General features: G+C 55.6%; 2 protein-coding genes across 2 annotated transcripts; one reads left to right on the plus strand and one right to left on the minus strand.

Annotated features, from left to right (window-relative positions):
- Positions 1 to 282: 282 nt before the first annotated feature.
- SYVN1 (synoviolin 1) lies at positions 283 to 7765 on the minus strand. The gene is made up of 15 exons (XM_074568062.1): positions 7633 to 7765; positions 7097 to 7189; positions 6462 to 6614; positions 6332 to 6380; positions 5598 to 5701; positions 5359 to 5485; positions 4514 to 4613; positions 4371 to 4436; positions 3881 to 3997; positions 3541 to 3692; positions 3108 to 3245; positions 2902 to 3015; positions 2638 to 2824; positions 2375 to 2502; positions 283 to 2189 (listed from the first exon to the last, which is right to left on the minus strand). Exons 1-15 carry the CDS (start codon positions 7762 to 7764, stop codon positions 2029 to 2031), a joined length of 1821 nt encoding a protein of 606 aa, XP_074424163.1. The 5' UTR covers position 7765; the 3' UTR covers positions 283 to 2028.
- Positions 7766 to 10159: 2394 nt separating this feature from the next.
- Positions 10160 to 15129, plus strand: SPDYC (speedy/RINGO cell cycle regulator family member C). The gene is made up of 6 exons (XM_074568079.1): positions 10160 to 10277; positions 13307 to 13436; positions 13578 to 13636; positions 13755 to 13840; positions 14080 to 14251; positions 14693 to 15129. The coding sequence occupies exons 2-6, from the start codon at positions 13325 to 13327 to the stop codon at positions 14924 to 14926; spliced, it is 663 nt and encodes a 220-aa protein (XP_074424180.1). The 5' UTR covers positions 10160 to 10277; positions 13307 to 13324; the 3' UTR covers positions 14927 to 15129.
- Positions 15130 to 15328: the final 199 nt, after the last annotated feature.

A 15328-nucleotide genomic window follows, 5' to 3' on the forward strand; every position in this document is an offset into this window, starting at 1 on the left:
GGCCAGCGGTCCGCAGCGCCGCCTGCCGGGCGGGAGGAGCCGCAGGGACGAGGCGTACACCACGGAGAGGCGGTGGCGGGCTAGAGCGACTTCCGGTTTCTCTTCCAGAGCCATAGAGGCGCGGCGGGAAGAGAGGCCAGAGCGGCCGGGAGGCCCCGGGACAACCATAGAGACTCAGGGTGGGAAGATGGACCAGAGCGGTCAACTGTCTCTTGAACAACCCAACAGAGACAGCGTAGGGCGCCTAGAGTGGCCAACCGCCATCTTGACCCAGGGAAGAGCGCCAAGCTTTACTGCAACCTTTATTCCGCTGTATTTACAATTAAGCTATTAAAAATTTATACATTATTTACAAATTAAATAATTCCTCCAATGCTGCCCGAAAGGGAAAGGAAACAGTTTTGGGGTGAAAGGGAGCGGGTTTGGGGTCAAACGGCCCCAGCAAGTTCCTCTGGGTGTCTCCGTTCCTGCCCTCGCGGTGGTTTTCACCCCAAAATGAAGGAAATTTTGAGGAATCCACCAAAAAAACCTCCCAACGTCAAACAGAACCGGCCACAAAAATTCATTAATTTGGCTCAAAAGGGTTAAGAAAAAAAATACAATAAATTAGGGTTAAAAAAAAAAAAAAATCAACTCCCAGAAGCGGCTCCTCGCCCTTCTCCTGTCACCGCTTCGTTATTGCCACATTCCTCGTTAACACGCTCAAGTCTGGGGCAACGAGTGCCAAAAATTTAAGGGAGGAGAAGAAAAATCAGCCTTGTTACTGAAAACAACCATTCCCACCCCGAAAAAAGCCCCAAAATCACCCACCGCCGGCTCCTCACCCTACACCGTCCTCTCACCGCCGGTGGTTTTGGTGCAAAACACGCCATTTTGTGACCCAAAACGCTTGGGTTTGTCGCCGTCTCCAACCGCGGTTTTAGTTTTTCCCTGAGATATTTGGGCCCGGGAAGCCCTTTTTCGGTTCAAAGAGGCACTGAAGTGTTGCGGTGGTGCCGGCGCGGAGGAGAAACACGGTGGAAGAGGCGGTGGCGCCGCACTTTTTCTCAGCAAAGGCGCCGGCGGTGCCTCGCCGGGGGGGGGTTCACCACGCCAACGCGGCCCCAGAGCCATCACCGACCGCCGGGGAAGGAAACCAGACCAAAATGGGTCCGTTGGGAGGCAACGGTGACCAAAGGAAACCAAAAAAAATCCACTTCCTGGTGCCATCGGCAAAGCAAAACCAGTAAAAACCAGTTTGGGCGTGCCATGGCACCAGTGAGGGACCGGTCAGGGGCAGGTGGAGGACTCGGGGGTTTATTAAGTCGCCGGGTGGCACCGCGTTTGCCCGACGGGCTTCAAGGCGGGGATATTTGGGTGCGGGAAGCAGCTTTCCCGGGGGGAGGGTGCGTTAATACTGTTAACGAGCTCGTTTGCTAACGAGAGGGAATCAGGTGAGAGCCAGGGGGTGCCCCCCCCAAAATCCCCGGCACCCCGGCAGAGCAACGGCAACTGGAAGCGGGCGCAGCCAGTGGCGGTTTCGGCTGCGTTGATGCCACTCTGCAGCCCGGAGCACCTGGAGAAGACTTTGGGTTAAAAATGGGCAATTTTGAGCAATTTCAAGCGGCGCCGGCATTCGCTTGGTCACTATCACTGCGATCAAACTCCCTGTTCCCTAATTATCACGCTAAAACGGGCACGGTTACCCCAAAACACGCAAGCGCCGGCTCTGAAACACACACCGGATCCCGGCTTGCTGGAGAGGTAGAGAGAACTGGGGAGAAAACAGAGAAAAAGGGGGTAAAACGAGTCAAGAAACGCAACTTTTTGCCAGGGCGCCATGGCAAACAGGCCGTCGATGTTTTAGGGATACCGACGGGCGGAGCCAGGAACCGGTTTTGCTTCCGGATGGGGGTTTTAGTGGAAAAATAGGGGGAAAAAAAGGCAGAAAAAGAGGTGCTGTCCGGATCGTGGCGCCCGAGGGTCCAGAAACACCCAAAACGCCCCCAAAACAGTGTCGGTGGCGCGGCCGCGGCACAACTGCCGTCGTCAGTGCGAGGCTGGCGGCGGCGACGCCAGTTTCTGTAGCCTGCGGCGGCGAAGCTCCGCCGTGTCGGGTTCATCCAGCGAGGACGAGCCTTCGCCACCATCGTCTTCCTCCTCTTCCTCCTCGGCGGTGAAGCCTTCGGCGCCCGCCGGCACAGTGGGATCTGGAAGGGGGGAAAAGCAGTGGTTTAGCGTCCGGTGAAACCAGTAAACCCAGTCTGAACCACGAGGCAGTTGCGGGATTGGTGTTTTGCCAGGAGGAGAGCTCCCTGGCGGTGTTTTAACAGAGGATTTGGCTTTTAAAGACTGTGCCGACGCCGTTCCTCCCCCCGGCAGCTCCCTCACGCACCGGTAGCCGCGGTGGAGCCGGCGGCGGTGCCGGCAGTCGCCGGTGCCGAGGGGCTGCCGGGTGAGCGCAGGGTGGTGGGCTCCTCAGCAGGGGCGGAGGGGGGCCGGGGAGCGGCGGGTCGGGGAGACCTGCAGGGAGAAAATTAAACAAGAGATCAAAATTTTAGGCGCTTTTGGTAGATTTTTTTAGGCGGGGCATGGCTTTGCCGTAACCAAATTTTGCCCGTTTGCCCCAACCCCCCCTTTTTTTATGGGCAGCGTTACCCGATGGTGGCCAGGACTGTCAGGTATTGGTTGATCTGCACCATGGCAGCGTCCAGGAGGGTGTGGATGTTCTGGAGACACTGTAACCGCGCTTCCAGGTTTTGCCGATCGTGGCCTTCCATGGCTCGAAGTTCTTCCTCTGTCAAACCGGCAAAGCCAGCCGGCGGCACCGGCATCGGGGGGAAGCCTGCGGGGAGGGGAGGGGTGAGGGGGGAGTCCCACAGCTGGAAGGGGGGGAACCCCGAAAACCTTGCCCTGTCTTACCAAAGAGGGGCGGCCACGGCATTCCCATCCACGGCGGGGGGAAAGGAAACGCCGGCACCGTCCCCGCAGCGGCAGCTTCCGATCCGGCGTTGGCAGCGTCACTGGGCCTGGAAGCTGCGGGGACCAAAGGGCCATGAGGGCGGCAGCGGAGGAGGGAGCCCCCGTTTCGGCAGCACCGACCCATCGGATCCGGGGACAAAACTCACCTGAAGCGGCGCTGGAGCTCGGCGCGGTGTTTTCGGTGCCGTTGGGCGGTTGAACACCGGGAACTGGCGGGAAGGGACCAACCGGCGGCCAGAAGGGAAACATTCCTGGGGGGAAGGGGGGAAGGATCCCCTGGGCAACTGCAGAGGGAGAAGAGAGTGGTGAGAGCCCCGAACGCCCACATCTCCCTCACCGCAACCAGACGGAACGCGTCAGGTCACCGGTTTGGTGCCCCCTCACCGTGCCGGCAGGAGTTTCACCGAACAACCGCCGGCACAGGCAGAAATGCCACCGGCTCGCGCTGCCACCCGCGGGGACGTCACCTCCCAACCCTCTCCTCCGGCTCAGCCCTGGCACAGCTCAAGCGGCATGGCGAGGGGTAACCAGCGGTTGGGGGCACCCGTTCTACCGTGGAAGGGCCCAAAGACGACTCACAGTTGGGGGGCTGGGGGACTTGGGGGGTCTGGGGCGGCTGTGGGGCTTGCTCCGGCGGCTCGGGAGGCGTCTGTGCCGGGAGGGAAGCCCGGAGAACGTCCATGCGGCAGGTGGGACATGTCTGCTGGCGCTGGAACCACGACCGCAGGCAGCTGGAGAGGAGACGGGACACCGTTAACGTCACGGTGACGGCAAAGACCCCCCAGAACACCCAGTGCCACCACCACAACTGCCCAGTGGGGCTGGTATTTCACCACCACCCCCCCAGTAACACCAAAACCACTAGAAATGCCAAAACTGAGGGGCTGGGGAGCGCACGCCGCCCCCGTTCCTCACCCACCTGGTGTGGAAGATGTGGTTGCAAGGCAGACGCTTGGCGCCCGTCACCATCTCCTCGCGGCAGATGATGCAGACGTTGTCCATGGCCTGCAGCTCTTCCGGCGTGGCGTCAGGGTAGCTACGCAGGGAGGAGAATTAGGTGGGAAACACCAGAAAAAAAAACATTTCCCACCATTTTAGGGGGGTTCGAAGCCGACATGGGAAGGTAGTAGGACTTCTATGTCCTCCTCACTGCCCCCCAACCTCCCTTCTCGCTGTTATCCACCAGATTTTTGGTTAAATTAAGGTATTTGGCAGGAGGAGCTTGAGACATCCATGACCCTGTCACCCTACAGGGTCCTTCTGACTTTTTCCCGTGCAACAAATTCGTCATTTTCCTCAAATTTGGGTTTTTTTAGGTGGATCCCACTTCAAAGCAACCACCGAGGAGAGGCCAACAGTGGTCAAAACGCCCAGGAAGGGGTAGAAACCACGTTTGCTGTGTTACTCACAGCGTGTTCATGTTGCGGATGGCCCGGCGAGACATGATGGCATCCGTCACCGCTTTCTTAAACTGCCTGGAAGGAGACAAAGGCACCGGTGGGATCAAGCCAACGACGTGCCGGCACCAGAGGCCGTGCCGAAGTCAACTCACCTCATCGCCAGGTACATGGGGCGGATGGCGAAGAGCGGGAAGGTGTGGACTTTGATCATGATGGTCATGAAGGCCATGTAGAGGAGGACTTTGATGAAGCCTGGGAAAAAGGAGCACATCAGGGTCTTGTTCTTGGGCAACCACAGGTTGGCTGAGGTGGGAAGGGACCTCCAAGGTCACCAGATCACCAACAGCTACTTGTCCAAGACCATGACCCAACAACTTCTGAGTATCTTCAAGGACAGAGATGCCACCACCTCTCTGAGCAACCAGACCCAGCTCTCTCAGTCTCTTCAGTCCATTCACCATCTTGGTAGCCCTTTGTTGGACATTCTCCAGTATGTCCCAGTCTCTCTTGGACTGGAGAGCCCAGAAGTGGCGTCACCATCCCTTAATCACCTCCCTCAACCTGCTGGAAACCCTCCCAGGACACCACTGGCCTTCGCCGTTGGCTTGTGCTCCATCTGGTGTCCACCAAAACCCCCAGCTGAACCATTGCCCAGCACACACTGGTGCTGGGGGTTGTTGGACTTGGCCCATCCCTTCATTGAACCTCATGAATGTCCAGGTCCCTCTGGATGATGGCAGGACCCTGTGGAGCCTCAGCCAACTCCTCCCCGTTTGGTGTCACCGACAAACCAGCTGAGGTCACCCAGATCGTTAACAAAGATGGATCAGACCTTCAGGAGCACCACCTAGACTTCATGCCTTGGTTGACGGATGGCTAATTGAGCTTTCTAACAATGTATCAAGCTTTGTCAGGCCACACCCAGATGGGAAAGTCCCCCCAAGCCCCAAAATTGGGTGGGGTGAGAAGAAAAAAGGGGGGGAAGAGGACAACATACCCGTGAAGAGCTCCGTGTACAGCATGTAGACGGCTTTGCTGTCCCAAGGGTTCTCATTCTGCAGGTCGATGGAGTGCAGAACGTACTTGATGAAGATGGTGAGCACCATGGTCATGAGGATGGCGTACTGCGGGGAGGAAGAGCGTGGCTGGGTGTGAAGAACCAGCCGAGGAGCCGTTTGTCCGTCCCAGGGGTGGACACAGAGGTTTGTCCGTCCCCAAAGGGAAGCCATCTCCTACCTCAAAGCCGAAGACGAGCTGGACTGAGGCTCCTCGCGTGAGAATGCTGTGGTACGCGTGGTTAACGAAGAGGAAATCCAGGATTCCCAGGAGGAACATCAGGGCTGCAGCAGGGGAAAGGAATCAGGATGAGGTGATAACGAGGAAAGGAGATAACGAGACTCACGGTGGGGGGAGACCTCCAAAAACTAAAGCTCCAAGAGTCACACCCCCAAAACATGGGACCCTCGAGAAGCATCGATCCCAGGGAGGGACTAAACGGCTCTGCACTAATGAAGGGCTGAATTAACACATCCCGGTAACGAGGCTGTCTCATTTGAAGCCCCCTCTGCTGCAAGCCACGTCTTGTGCCCTTGCGTCTCACCAAAACACCTCCAGTTCCTTCAAAAGATGATTTTCACATCCCTAAATCTCCTTCTCCAGAAGCAGGAATATATTTTACCGTGGATCTGGCCCCATGTTTTTCCCACCTGGCAAAGCCAGATAAACCCCCAGCAACCCCATCCCGCTCCCTCTGTAGCCCCATTAACACTCCCTCGTTAATGAGGCTGCCCTGATAAGGATTATCGAGCGCCGATGGTTGCACGCTCAGCTGCACCAGGTTCTTCCCCACTCATATGCAAACACGTTGCCAAAATTATCTTTCCTGACCAGCTGCTGGCAACGTGCCAAACGGCAAAGTGCCCGTGGCCGGGCAGGATCCAGCCCGGGGTGGAGAAAAGCAAGATACTCACAGACGATACGGAAGTGGAAAAGCCAGGAGATGTTTGGGCTCCTTTCCATCTGCAAAAGAGGCGGAGAAAGGGTTCAGGTTTTCCCAAAAAAGGCTTTTTTACGCCCATTTTCTCGCCAGCCGGCACTCACAAAGTCCACCCGGTCTTCAGCCAACCAGTGGAAGCACTTGAGGAAGAGGAGGAGGGTGAAAAGGGCAACGAAGCGAGGGCTGAAGTCGTCCCTGAAGACGGTAAAGGCCAGGCAGGTCTCCGTCACGGCGTACCACGACCGCTCCAGTAGGTGCTGCGGGAGGGGGGGAGGCAGTGAGGGGTGGGGGGGGCTTTCCCCCAGCCTTCACCCCCCATTTTTGAACCCAAAACGTCACTAAAGGCCTCGCAGGGTTCCAAGTCACCCCCCCAAAATGGTGTGAAAAGCCTCTCAGCATTCACAGTTCTCCCCAAAAAGGGTGCTGAAAGCCTCTTGGGGTTCAAAATCCCCGCAAATGGCACCAAAGGCCTCTCAGGGTTCAAAATTCTCTCCAAACAGTGCGGAAGGCTTCAAAATCTCCCCCAAAAAATGTGTCCCAAAGCTTCTCAGGGTTCAAAATCCCCCCCAAAATGTCACCAAAGGCCTCCCAGATTTCAAAATTCCCCCCAAACCCCCCAGTATCTGCATGTCCCTGCAGGCTTTAACCCCCCCCAGCAGCATCGATGCCGCCTCCAGCACCAGCAACAGATCCGCCTGTCCCCAGCACCGAATTTAAACTGCTCCCTGCCATCGCTCACCTCCATCTCCGCTGCCCGCAGCTGCCCGAAAAACACCTTGCCCATAAATTTACCCAGGAGAAAAACCAACACAAAAGCCTGGATGTAGAGAACCTGCGGGGAGAAAAACGAAGAGGGGAAGGAGATGATAGAGAAGAAGCCCCGGCGCAGCCAAAACTCGTTGCAGTGACAAGAGGACGCAGAGGAGGGTTTGGTGCCACAAATTCGGGTCCCAGGGGATGGAGGAGACGGCGACTGGATACCGGCTCGGCCTCAACCCTGTTTTGGGGCTTCCCGAGGGCTCCCGTGCAGGGAGGAGGAGGCAGCAGCATCTTCCCGCCCTCCCCGTGCACCTCTCCCCAGAGGTTTTCGGCGCACACCGTTAAACGGAAAACGACCCATTTTGGTTGCCAAAAGCAGAAGTGGGCCACACTGAGAGCTGCCACCCCTCGTGCCGCACCACAAAGCTGCTGTCTGAACTGGGAGGCTCAGTTACCCCCCCGCCTCCAGCCACACGGATTAATTACCCACCGCTAATGAATTAACTGGGTACTTACAGCCATGCTGGGGCTGGATTTGGTAAGATAAACCACGGTGGGATAGAACTGATGCTTCAGGTAATAGGCGTGAGCCACCACCGCCGTCGTCAGCGCCAGGCTCCCTGCCATCACCACCGCCGTGCAGAGCATCTCCCCGGCTCGGCCTGCCAGATTAGAAACCCATCAAATTGCGCCAAAAAAGGGGACTTTTGCTAAAACACCCACACTATTTAGTGTAAAATTGAGGATTAATTGGCCACTCTCACATCTCAGGATGCAAAGCCCTTTTTGGGGTGGTTTTTGAGTGCAAGAGGAAAACAAGACCCTAAAACTAATGATGCTACCAACGAGTTGATTTTTTTTAACCTGCTAATGATGACTGCAAGTAGCGAAAAACCTGCAGCGTCAAAGAGAGCTTTTCTGCCCCCAAAATGCTCCTAGCAACGGCACCAGCCCATGTCCTACATACTCAGTGCCACCGGCTGATGCGTCCCCACATCCCTTCTCCCATGTCCCCAGATGTCACCTCCTCATCCCCAACTCTTCCTCCCAAATGTCACCTCCTTGTCCCCATCCCCAGCTCTCCCCCAAGTGCCACCTCCCTGTCCCAATCTCTCCCCACCTCCTTGTCCCCACGTCCCCTCCCTCTCTGCAGTGGGGGCCAGACACCCCCCCAGGTCACAGCATCTCTCTGTTGTCCTCCTCATGTCCATCCCACCCCCATCCACCCTCTCAGGTGACAGTCAGTTCACCCATCCTCTAGCCACCCCCACCATGACTCCTGCCCCCCCAGTGTCCCCCCAACTCCCCCCTGCCCCACCAGATTGCCCCACATCCCTCCTCGTGTCTCTTGTCCCGTTCCCCCCAAGTCCCCTGTCACCTCTCAAACCACAGACCCCACACTCTGCCCCACTGCAGGCCCAAATCCCTGTGTTCCCCGTCACATACCCCACCCCCCAGGTGTCCCCAACATCCCCACCTCTGTCTCCCAGACCTCCTGTGTTCCCCATGTCCCTCCCGCAACCCAGCCCCCCATGCCCTGTCCACCCTCACGCCCCAACTTTCATGCCCCCCATGTCCCCTGTTCCCCTCTCAAGTCACTTGGGTTCCCCCACCCCAGTCCCCAAGGGCCCCCCCAAAACCCTGCCCCTTCAAGTGTCCCCAAACCCCCGATCCCTCCAAGACCCCCCTTACATGCCCCCATCCTCCAGGTGCCCCTCCATGTCCCTGTGTGTCCTCCTCCAGCCCTTCAGGCGCCCTCACATACCCCTGATCCCCCCCCCGCAGACGACCCGCAGACGACCCCCCCCCCCCCCCCCCCGCCCCTTACGCTCCCTACTCCGCCAGGGACCCAACATGTCACCGCTCCCCCCACGTCCCCCTGGGCTCCCCCTTTCTCTCCGGCCCCGCCCCAAGACCCCCCGCTGCTGCCCCCTCGCTCAGGCCCCGGTGTCGGTATCGCCGCCGCCCCCACACTCACTCGGATCGAGCCCCGCCGCCGCCACGGCTCCCCCCCCCCGTCTCAGACCGCTCCCCCACCGGAAGCGCCTCAGCGCGCGACACCTCACTTCCGCTCAGGGCTGAACCACCCGCTGCCCTAAGGGGGAAACCCGTGGGGGGTCCCTTCCCCGCTGCTCGCCCCCCCCCCAACCCACTCCTCCATAAAGGCTCTTCCCGAGGGTGCTGCTGAGGGTCCCCCTTCCCGGTCTGCCCCCAACGCTGCGCGCGGGGGGGTCCACGAACCCCCCCAAACTAGTCTGGCTCCCCTCCCCACACGCCCACACTTGGTACGGTCCCAGCTGCCCCGCAGCCGGAGCTGGGGTGGGCGGGAACGCCAAGGGTCCCGTGTCTCGCTCTCATTGGTTAGACCGCGCGGCGCTCGGCCAATCAGAAAAAAACCCCGCGCGGCGCCGGTTAATCCGCGGCTGTTGCTAAGGGACGGGCGGGAGGGGCGATGAGTTGCGCCCGGCCTCAGCCCTCACGGCTCCCCTCACGGCGCGGCCTTGGCGGGGGAAATAACCCCCTGCTCCACCCTTGGCGGGCTGGAGGCAGGCCCCCAGACTGCCTCAGCCCCCTGGGGAGACCCAAATTGGGACAGATTTGCCTTTTTTTGCCCATTTTTCATACCTCACATCACACTCGATGGGTTTGCGTCCCCTCTAGGTTCTTCACAGCCCTTTTCCTGCCCCTTTTTCCCACAGAAAACGCCCAAACGCCTCACCCGGCCCCGCGGGGACTAACGCACGCTGTGCTTCCACCCCACCCTTCACACTTGCCCCCCCTCACAGAGCCCAGCCTATCAGCGACTCCGCCCCCATGCTCCGCGCCTCTGATTGGCTAATGTCGCCCACTGTCCCGCCTCCCGGCCTTTGACAGGCAGCGGCGCGTGAGGGCGGAGGAGAGAAGGGAGCCCGCCTCTTCCTTCTCCGCCTTCTGATTGGCTGGCGCCGCGGGCACGCGGCCTATAAGAGAGGTGGGCGGGAGGGGCGGGGTCAAGTTGGCTCCTCGCCCACGATGCCCGTGCCGCCCTGCCCCGCGCGCGCTGCTCAGGTGAGAGGAAAAAGGCGGGAAAAGCGGTTGGGCGTCGCCGTCGCTTTCTGAGGGGATTTCTCTGCTCCCCCCCCTCCATTTGTGAGGGAGGGGGAAAAAAGGGGCGCCATGAGGTAAAAACTACCCCCTTCCACCTCACCTTGTTTCCTGAGAGGAGCCAGCCCTAGTTCCGTGAGGTGAAAACAACTCTGTAAATCTTTTAATTTTCCGTTTTCTCCTTGATGCGTGAGAGGGATGGCATGGCATGGTGCCCCTTATCTGTTGTGGTGGGGGATGAGGTGGTGGAGGGGAATGTGGAGGGGGGGGATTTCAAGCTCTGGGGGCTCTGCTGTCCCCAGTTATTGTGTCCTTTAAATGCTTCCTTGGGATCAAAGGAGAGGAGGCAAATGCAGCCCTTTAAATGTTCTTCTGGAAAAAAAACAAACAAAAAAAATCCCCTGAGGAGGGAGAGAGAGGAGAATTATGCTCCTCTTACCTTATTGAAACCAAATTTTGGTACCCCTGAGCACAAACAAACTGTTTTGAACAGGAGGATGCACTAATATGGGCGTAAAAAAAATACTCTTTTTTATAATTTCTCCTCGTTTTTGAGGAAACTACTGCAATGTCTTTGTGTCCTGAGGAGATGGCAAGCTGTGCCTTGGTGGATGGTGATAGTAATCCTACCAAAGTGCCCTGAAATAAGAAATAGAAAAGGATTTTATTGTTTTCCCAGTAATTTTTGGGGTGGTTGTTGAGCAGCAGTGGGGCAGAGATGTGTCCCTTCTCCCTGTGGTGATGGTTTGTTTGAGGTTGGGTGCTGGGCAGCGATAATAAAACCTGCAAAAACAAGGTGGGTTTTGTCTTTTTTCTTATCGAAGATAAGTGTGGATTTAGATTTTGGGTGGTAAATCTGTAGTCTTTATTACCCCTTTGAGACAAGAGCTATTCTAACCCTAAATTGCTTTAGTTATTGGGGGGTTTTCTTGATCATTTTCAGCGTCTGACCCCTGTAGCTGCTATAAAAATATCCTTCAAATCCCTTGAAGACTGGCACTCCCATGGTTAAAGTATCCCTGAGTTTTTAACCAAGTATCCCTGAGTTTTTAACCAAGTATCCCTGAGTTTTTAACCAAGTATCCCTGAGTTTTTAACCAAGTAATATTTATATGGGGGCAGCCCAGCTGCTCCCCCCATCTCCAACCCCTTCAAAGCAGCTTGGATTTCTAAAACAGGAGCACTAGGTTGGCTTTTTTTTTAATTAAAAAAGTCCCTTTTTTCTTTTTTTTTTTGCCAACTGCAGGTTTAATTTTCCCAGTAGGTGGGTTTTGAGGTATTTCAGGGCTTTTTAAAGAGTTGGTAGCAAAATTTCAGCTGGATGCTCTCTGCATCCCTTTATCCTCCTGCAAGGCATGGAGCAGGTGGCTCTCAAATTCCCTTCTTCTCATGTGGCTGCTTAAATAATGCAAAAACTGATGAAATATTGGGGAAAACCCCCAAATTGATAAATAGAGGGGAGTGAGGAAATTGGGGCAGGTTGAGATGCTGCTTTAAGTGGGTTTTTTTTTGAGATCGGCAGGGCTTAATGTGGTGTTTTGGTAGCAGAAGGCAAAATTCAGCGCCTTAAATCTTACTAGACAACAGTAATTTAAGAAAAAATTAAATTAAAAATAAAACTTTATATTTTTTCTTGCTGGGCAAACCAGACAGCGTCTTATTTCTCTGGTTTGGGGCTGGAGGAGGGAATTTCTGTACCATTCCTGTGGCACAAAAGACTAAGAATGAGTTAAACCTGAGTTTATCAAAATGTGAGGCTTTTTTTTTTCCTTAATATCTATTTTTTTGTCCTAAAATCACTTAAAATAGTAAGTAGGTGGAGAAAATTGGGTCAGCATGGTTACTCCCAACCTGAGGCTTCCCTGGGGATGAAGTCCTCGTTATTCCGCAAAAAGCCCATAGCAGCTGATTTGCATATTCACTTCAGCTACAATTACTCCTGATCCTTTTTTTAAAAAAGCATAAAAAGCTGAATTTTTGTGGTCTAAAGCACTTGGAAGTGGCCGAAAGGGACCCAGAGCTTGAAAGTGGTGGGTTTTGGTGCAGTGGTTGGGATGGTCCTAGGAGCAAGTTGAGGTGCAGAGGGGCTGCTTCATTAGTGCTCTTTAATGAACTCGCCTTGATTGGGGAGGATGCTGTGGGTAAACCTAGCAGTGCCCAGTGCTCAGAACTACTGATATAAGGCAATTTTGGGGTAAAATGAGCCCTTTATAAACTACATTTTGAGTCGGGGTGTGAGATGCTGCTGGGGATATTGCGTTTGTGTCATTTGGCTTGAATGAGGGGTCTGGTTTGGGGGGGATTTGGGGTGTTTGCATGGTTCATTTGTTTTTTTCTGGGGGGGGGGGGATTTGGAGCTTTTTAGTGGAGCTCTGGGGGGCTTGGTCAGTTTTGGGGGGTTTACCTGGGATTTTTTTGAGGGCGTTTATGGTTTTTTTCAATGGTTGGTGTGTTCTTGGGGGGACTTGGAGTGTTTGAACTGATCGAGTTTTGAGCGGACTTTGAGGCATTTTGGAGTTAAGGGTCTCTTTGGGGGGGTTAAAGGGCTGATCTGGTTTTGGGGGCATTTTGGTGTGTTTGAATGGCTGGTCTGTTTTTTTGGGGGGCTTGTGATGGCTGGTCTGTTTTCTTGGGGGTCTTGGGGAACATTAGATCATTTGGCTTGTTTTTTGGGGGGGCTTTGGGGTGGCTGGTCTGGGGTTTTTGGACTTTCTGGGTGTTAAAGGGTTGGTCTGGTTTTTTGGGGGGCATTTGGGGTGTTTGATTTGTTGGCCTGTGTTTTTTTTGGAGGGGGACTTTGGGGCATTTGGCCTGCTTTTTGGGATGACTTGGGCTGCTGGTCTGGTTTTGGGGAGCTTAGGGCTTTTGGGTGTTAAAATGTTGGTCTGGTTTGGGGGGGCTCTGGGGTGTTTGTTTTTTTGGGGGGAGCTTGGGGTGGCTGGTTGCTTTTGGGGTAACTTGTGACTTTTTGGGGGTTTAAAGGGTTGGTCTGGTTTGGGGGGTCTTGGGGCTTTTGGGGGCACTCAGAGCTTTTTGGGGGGATTAAGGGCTTGCTCTGGTTTGGGGGGGACTTTGGGCCGTCCCCCCACCACCCCCTCTCCCTCAGGCCAGCCCCCCCACCTCCATGAAGCCCCCCCCATCTCCAGCCCCCCCGGGTGGTGAGAGACCCCCACCCAGCACCCCCCGGAGCCTCCACCTGCACCGCCAGGAGCGAGAAGCCTTCTTCAACCTGCTGGGTAAGGGAATGGCTGCAAAACTACTGAAATCCTGTAAAATTGGGAAAAACCAATTCCCCTGCATCATTGAAAACCCCCAAACTGGGAGGTTCCCCCCCCCAAAAAAAATATTTTTAGGTAATAATTTTCCTCCTCTTCAAGAAGACAACGTGGTGCAGGAATTCCTGTCGATGGATGTCTGCTGCAGGATTTCTGATAAGGTTAGTCCTTCAAAAACTCTGCTTTATTTTTTTTTTTAAGCAAGACACCTTTTCTGCCTGAACTCAGCTTTTTTTCCTTTTTTTGCCTAAAATCACTGTGTTTTTCCTCATTTCCCAGTACCTGTTGGCAATGGTGCTGATGTACTTCAAGCGTGCCGGCCTGCCCACCAGCGAGTACACCTGCCTCAACCTCTTCACTGCCCTGTGCGTACCCCGAGGTGACTTCATTAATGAACGAGCTGCCCGCTCGTTAACGAAGCGGGGGGCTCTAATGGCGCTCCTCCAGAGCGCTCACTAACAGAGCAGGGCTCTATTGATGCTGTTAAATCTCCCCAAACCCATGCTGCCCCGGAGATCCCCAAGCTGCCTCGCCCCCTTCCCACTATCGCTACCTGCTGAATTGCCCAAAATCCCCACAATTCACCCCATTTTCCCCCCCACAGGTACCTGGCGAATGACATGGAGGAGGACGAGGAGGAGCACAAGTACCAGATCTTCCCCTGGGCTCTGGGCCGCCGCTGGCGCTGTCTCTTCCCCCGCTTCCTTCGGCGCCGCGACCGTCTCTGGGCCCGCATGAGCTACCGGGCGGCCGTCAGCCGGCACTGCTGTGAGGAGGTCGGTGCTGTGAAAAACACCCAAAATCCCTTCATCTTACCCCGAAAAATCCTTAGAGACCACTCACCCTCCAAAAAAGGCCCTTAAAGATCCCCAAAACCTGGTGAGAATCAAAAAAAAGAAGTGAAATCTTAATTTTTATGGCAGGTTTGCTGCCCAATGCCGCTTTCCCTGCTGAAAAATGTCTGTATCTTCTGAAAATGGATTATTTTTATTTTTTATTTAAGGTTAATTAGTGAGGTTTTGCGGTCAGGCAAGTCGCTCTCCCTGGCAGGGGCGGGTGGGAATGAAACCCCCTGCCCTGTTGTGCTGGGGGGTGGTGGTGGTAGGGGGGGTGGTATGTCCCTCAAATTGCAGCAGGTTTTAGAGCAACCCCCCCCAGTGCCAGGGGGTTTTTTAGCCCCAAACTCATGGTTTTTTACCCCAAACCCCTCTGTGCAGGTGATGGCGGTGGAACCCTGGCACTGGGCCTGGCAGCGGGAGCGACCCCCCCACCACAGCGGGGCCACGCGCCCCCAGTGTCCCCCCTGGCCCTCCCCCTGCCTGCGCTGCTCCAGGCCCCCCGCCCCGCAGCAGGAGGAAGATGAGGGTCCCTGGGCGCAGGACACCATCATCCTGCTGCCGCCACGCCGCCCCAGCGCCGCCCTGCTGCCCGACTCCTCCAAAACCCACTGAGGTCACACACCATTTGGGCTGAAATCGGCTGAAATTGTGTCCGGGCCACGTCCTGGATGTCTCTCTTCTTCATAGCTTGCTCGCAGCAAAGCCAATATTGGGATTTTTAAACTCAAAATCCACCTTCGCTCGTGGCAGAGCTGAACCTCTCTCTTCTACAGTGCAAACTAGTGATTTTTGGTTATTTTTCCCCATTTTTGTCCTGTTTCCCCCTTATTTATAAGCCACAGTTGACAACAATTTGCTCAAAAATGCTTGTTTTCTGCCTGTTGCCCAATATCTCCTGTTTTTAGCCCACAAACTCTTGTGTCTTCCCTCCACTGTGAGGCCAAAGGGTGTGTGGGATGAGGGGGTGTGACACTGAGACCCCCAGCACCCTCCCACCTCCCCCTTTCATGCCAA

Source organism: Larus michahellis, chromosome 31 (genome assembly GCF_964199755.1).
Source record: "Larus michahellis chromosome 31, bLarMic1.1, whole genome shotgun sequence".
Classification (NCBI taxonomy): domain Eukaryota; kingdom Metazoa; phylum Chordata; class Aves; order Charadriiformes; family Laridae; genus Larus; species Larus michahellis.

What these genes read in the sequence shown, in the direction of transcription:
- SPDYC (XM_074568079.1), top strand. Translation starts at nt 13,325, where the DNA reads ATGAAGCCCCCCCCATCTCCAGCCCCCCCGGGTGGTGAGAGACCCCCA. An exon ending in CTCAACCTCTTCACTGCCCT is followed by an intron (nt 13,841 to 14,079) that starts GTGCGTACCCCG and finishes TCCCCCCCACAG; the next exon opens with GTACCTGGCGAATGACATGG. An exon ending in GCCGGCACTGCTGTGAGGAG is followed by an intron (nt 14,252 to 14,692) that starts GTCGGTGCTGTG and finishes CCCTCTGTGCAG; the next exon opens with GTGATGGCGGTGGAACCCTG.
- SYVN1 (XM_074568062.1), bottom strand. Translation starts at nt 7,764, where the DNA reads ATGCTCTGCACGGCGGTGGTGATGGCAGGGAGCCTGGCGCTGACGACG. An exon ending in AACCACATCTTCCACACCAG is followed by an intron (nt 3,693 to 3,880) that starts GTGGGTGAGGAA and finishes TCTCCTCTCCAG; the next exon opens with CTGCCTGCGGTCGTGGTTCC. An exon ending in AGTCCCCCAGCCCCCCAACT is followed by an intron (nt 3,246 to 3,540) that starts GTGAGTCGTCTT and finishes CTCCCTCTGCAG; the next exon opens with TTGCCCAGGGGATCCTTCCC.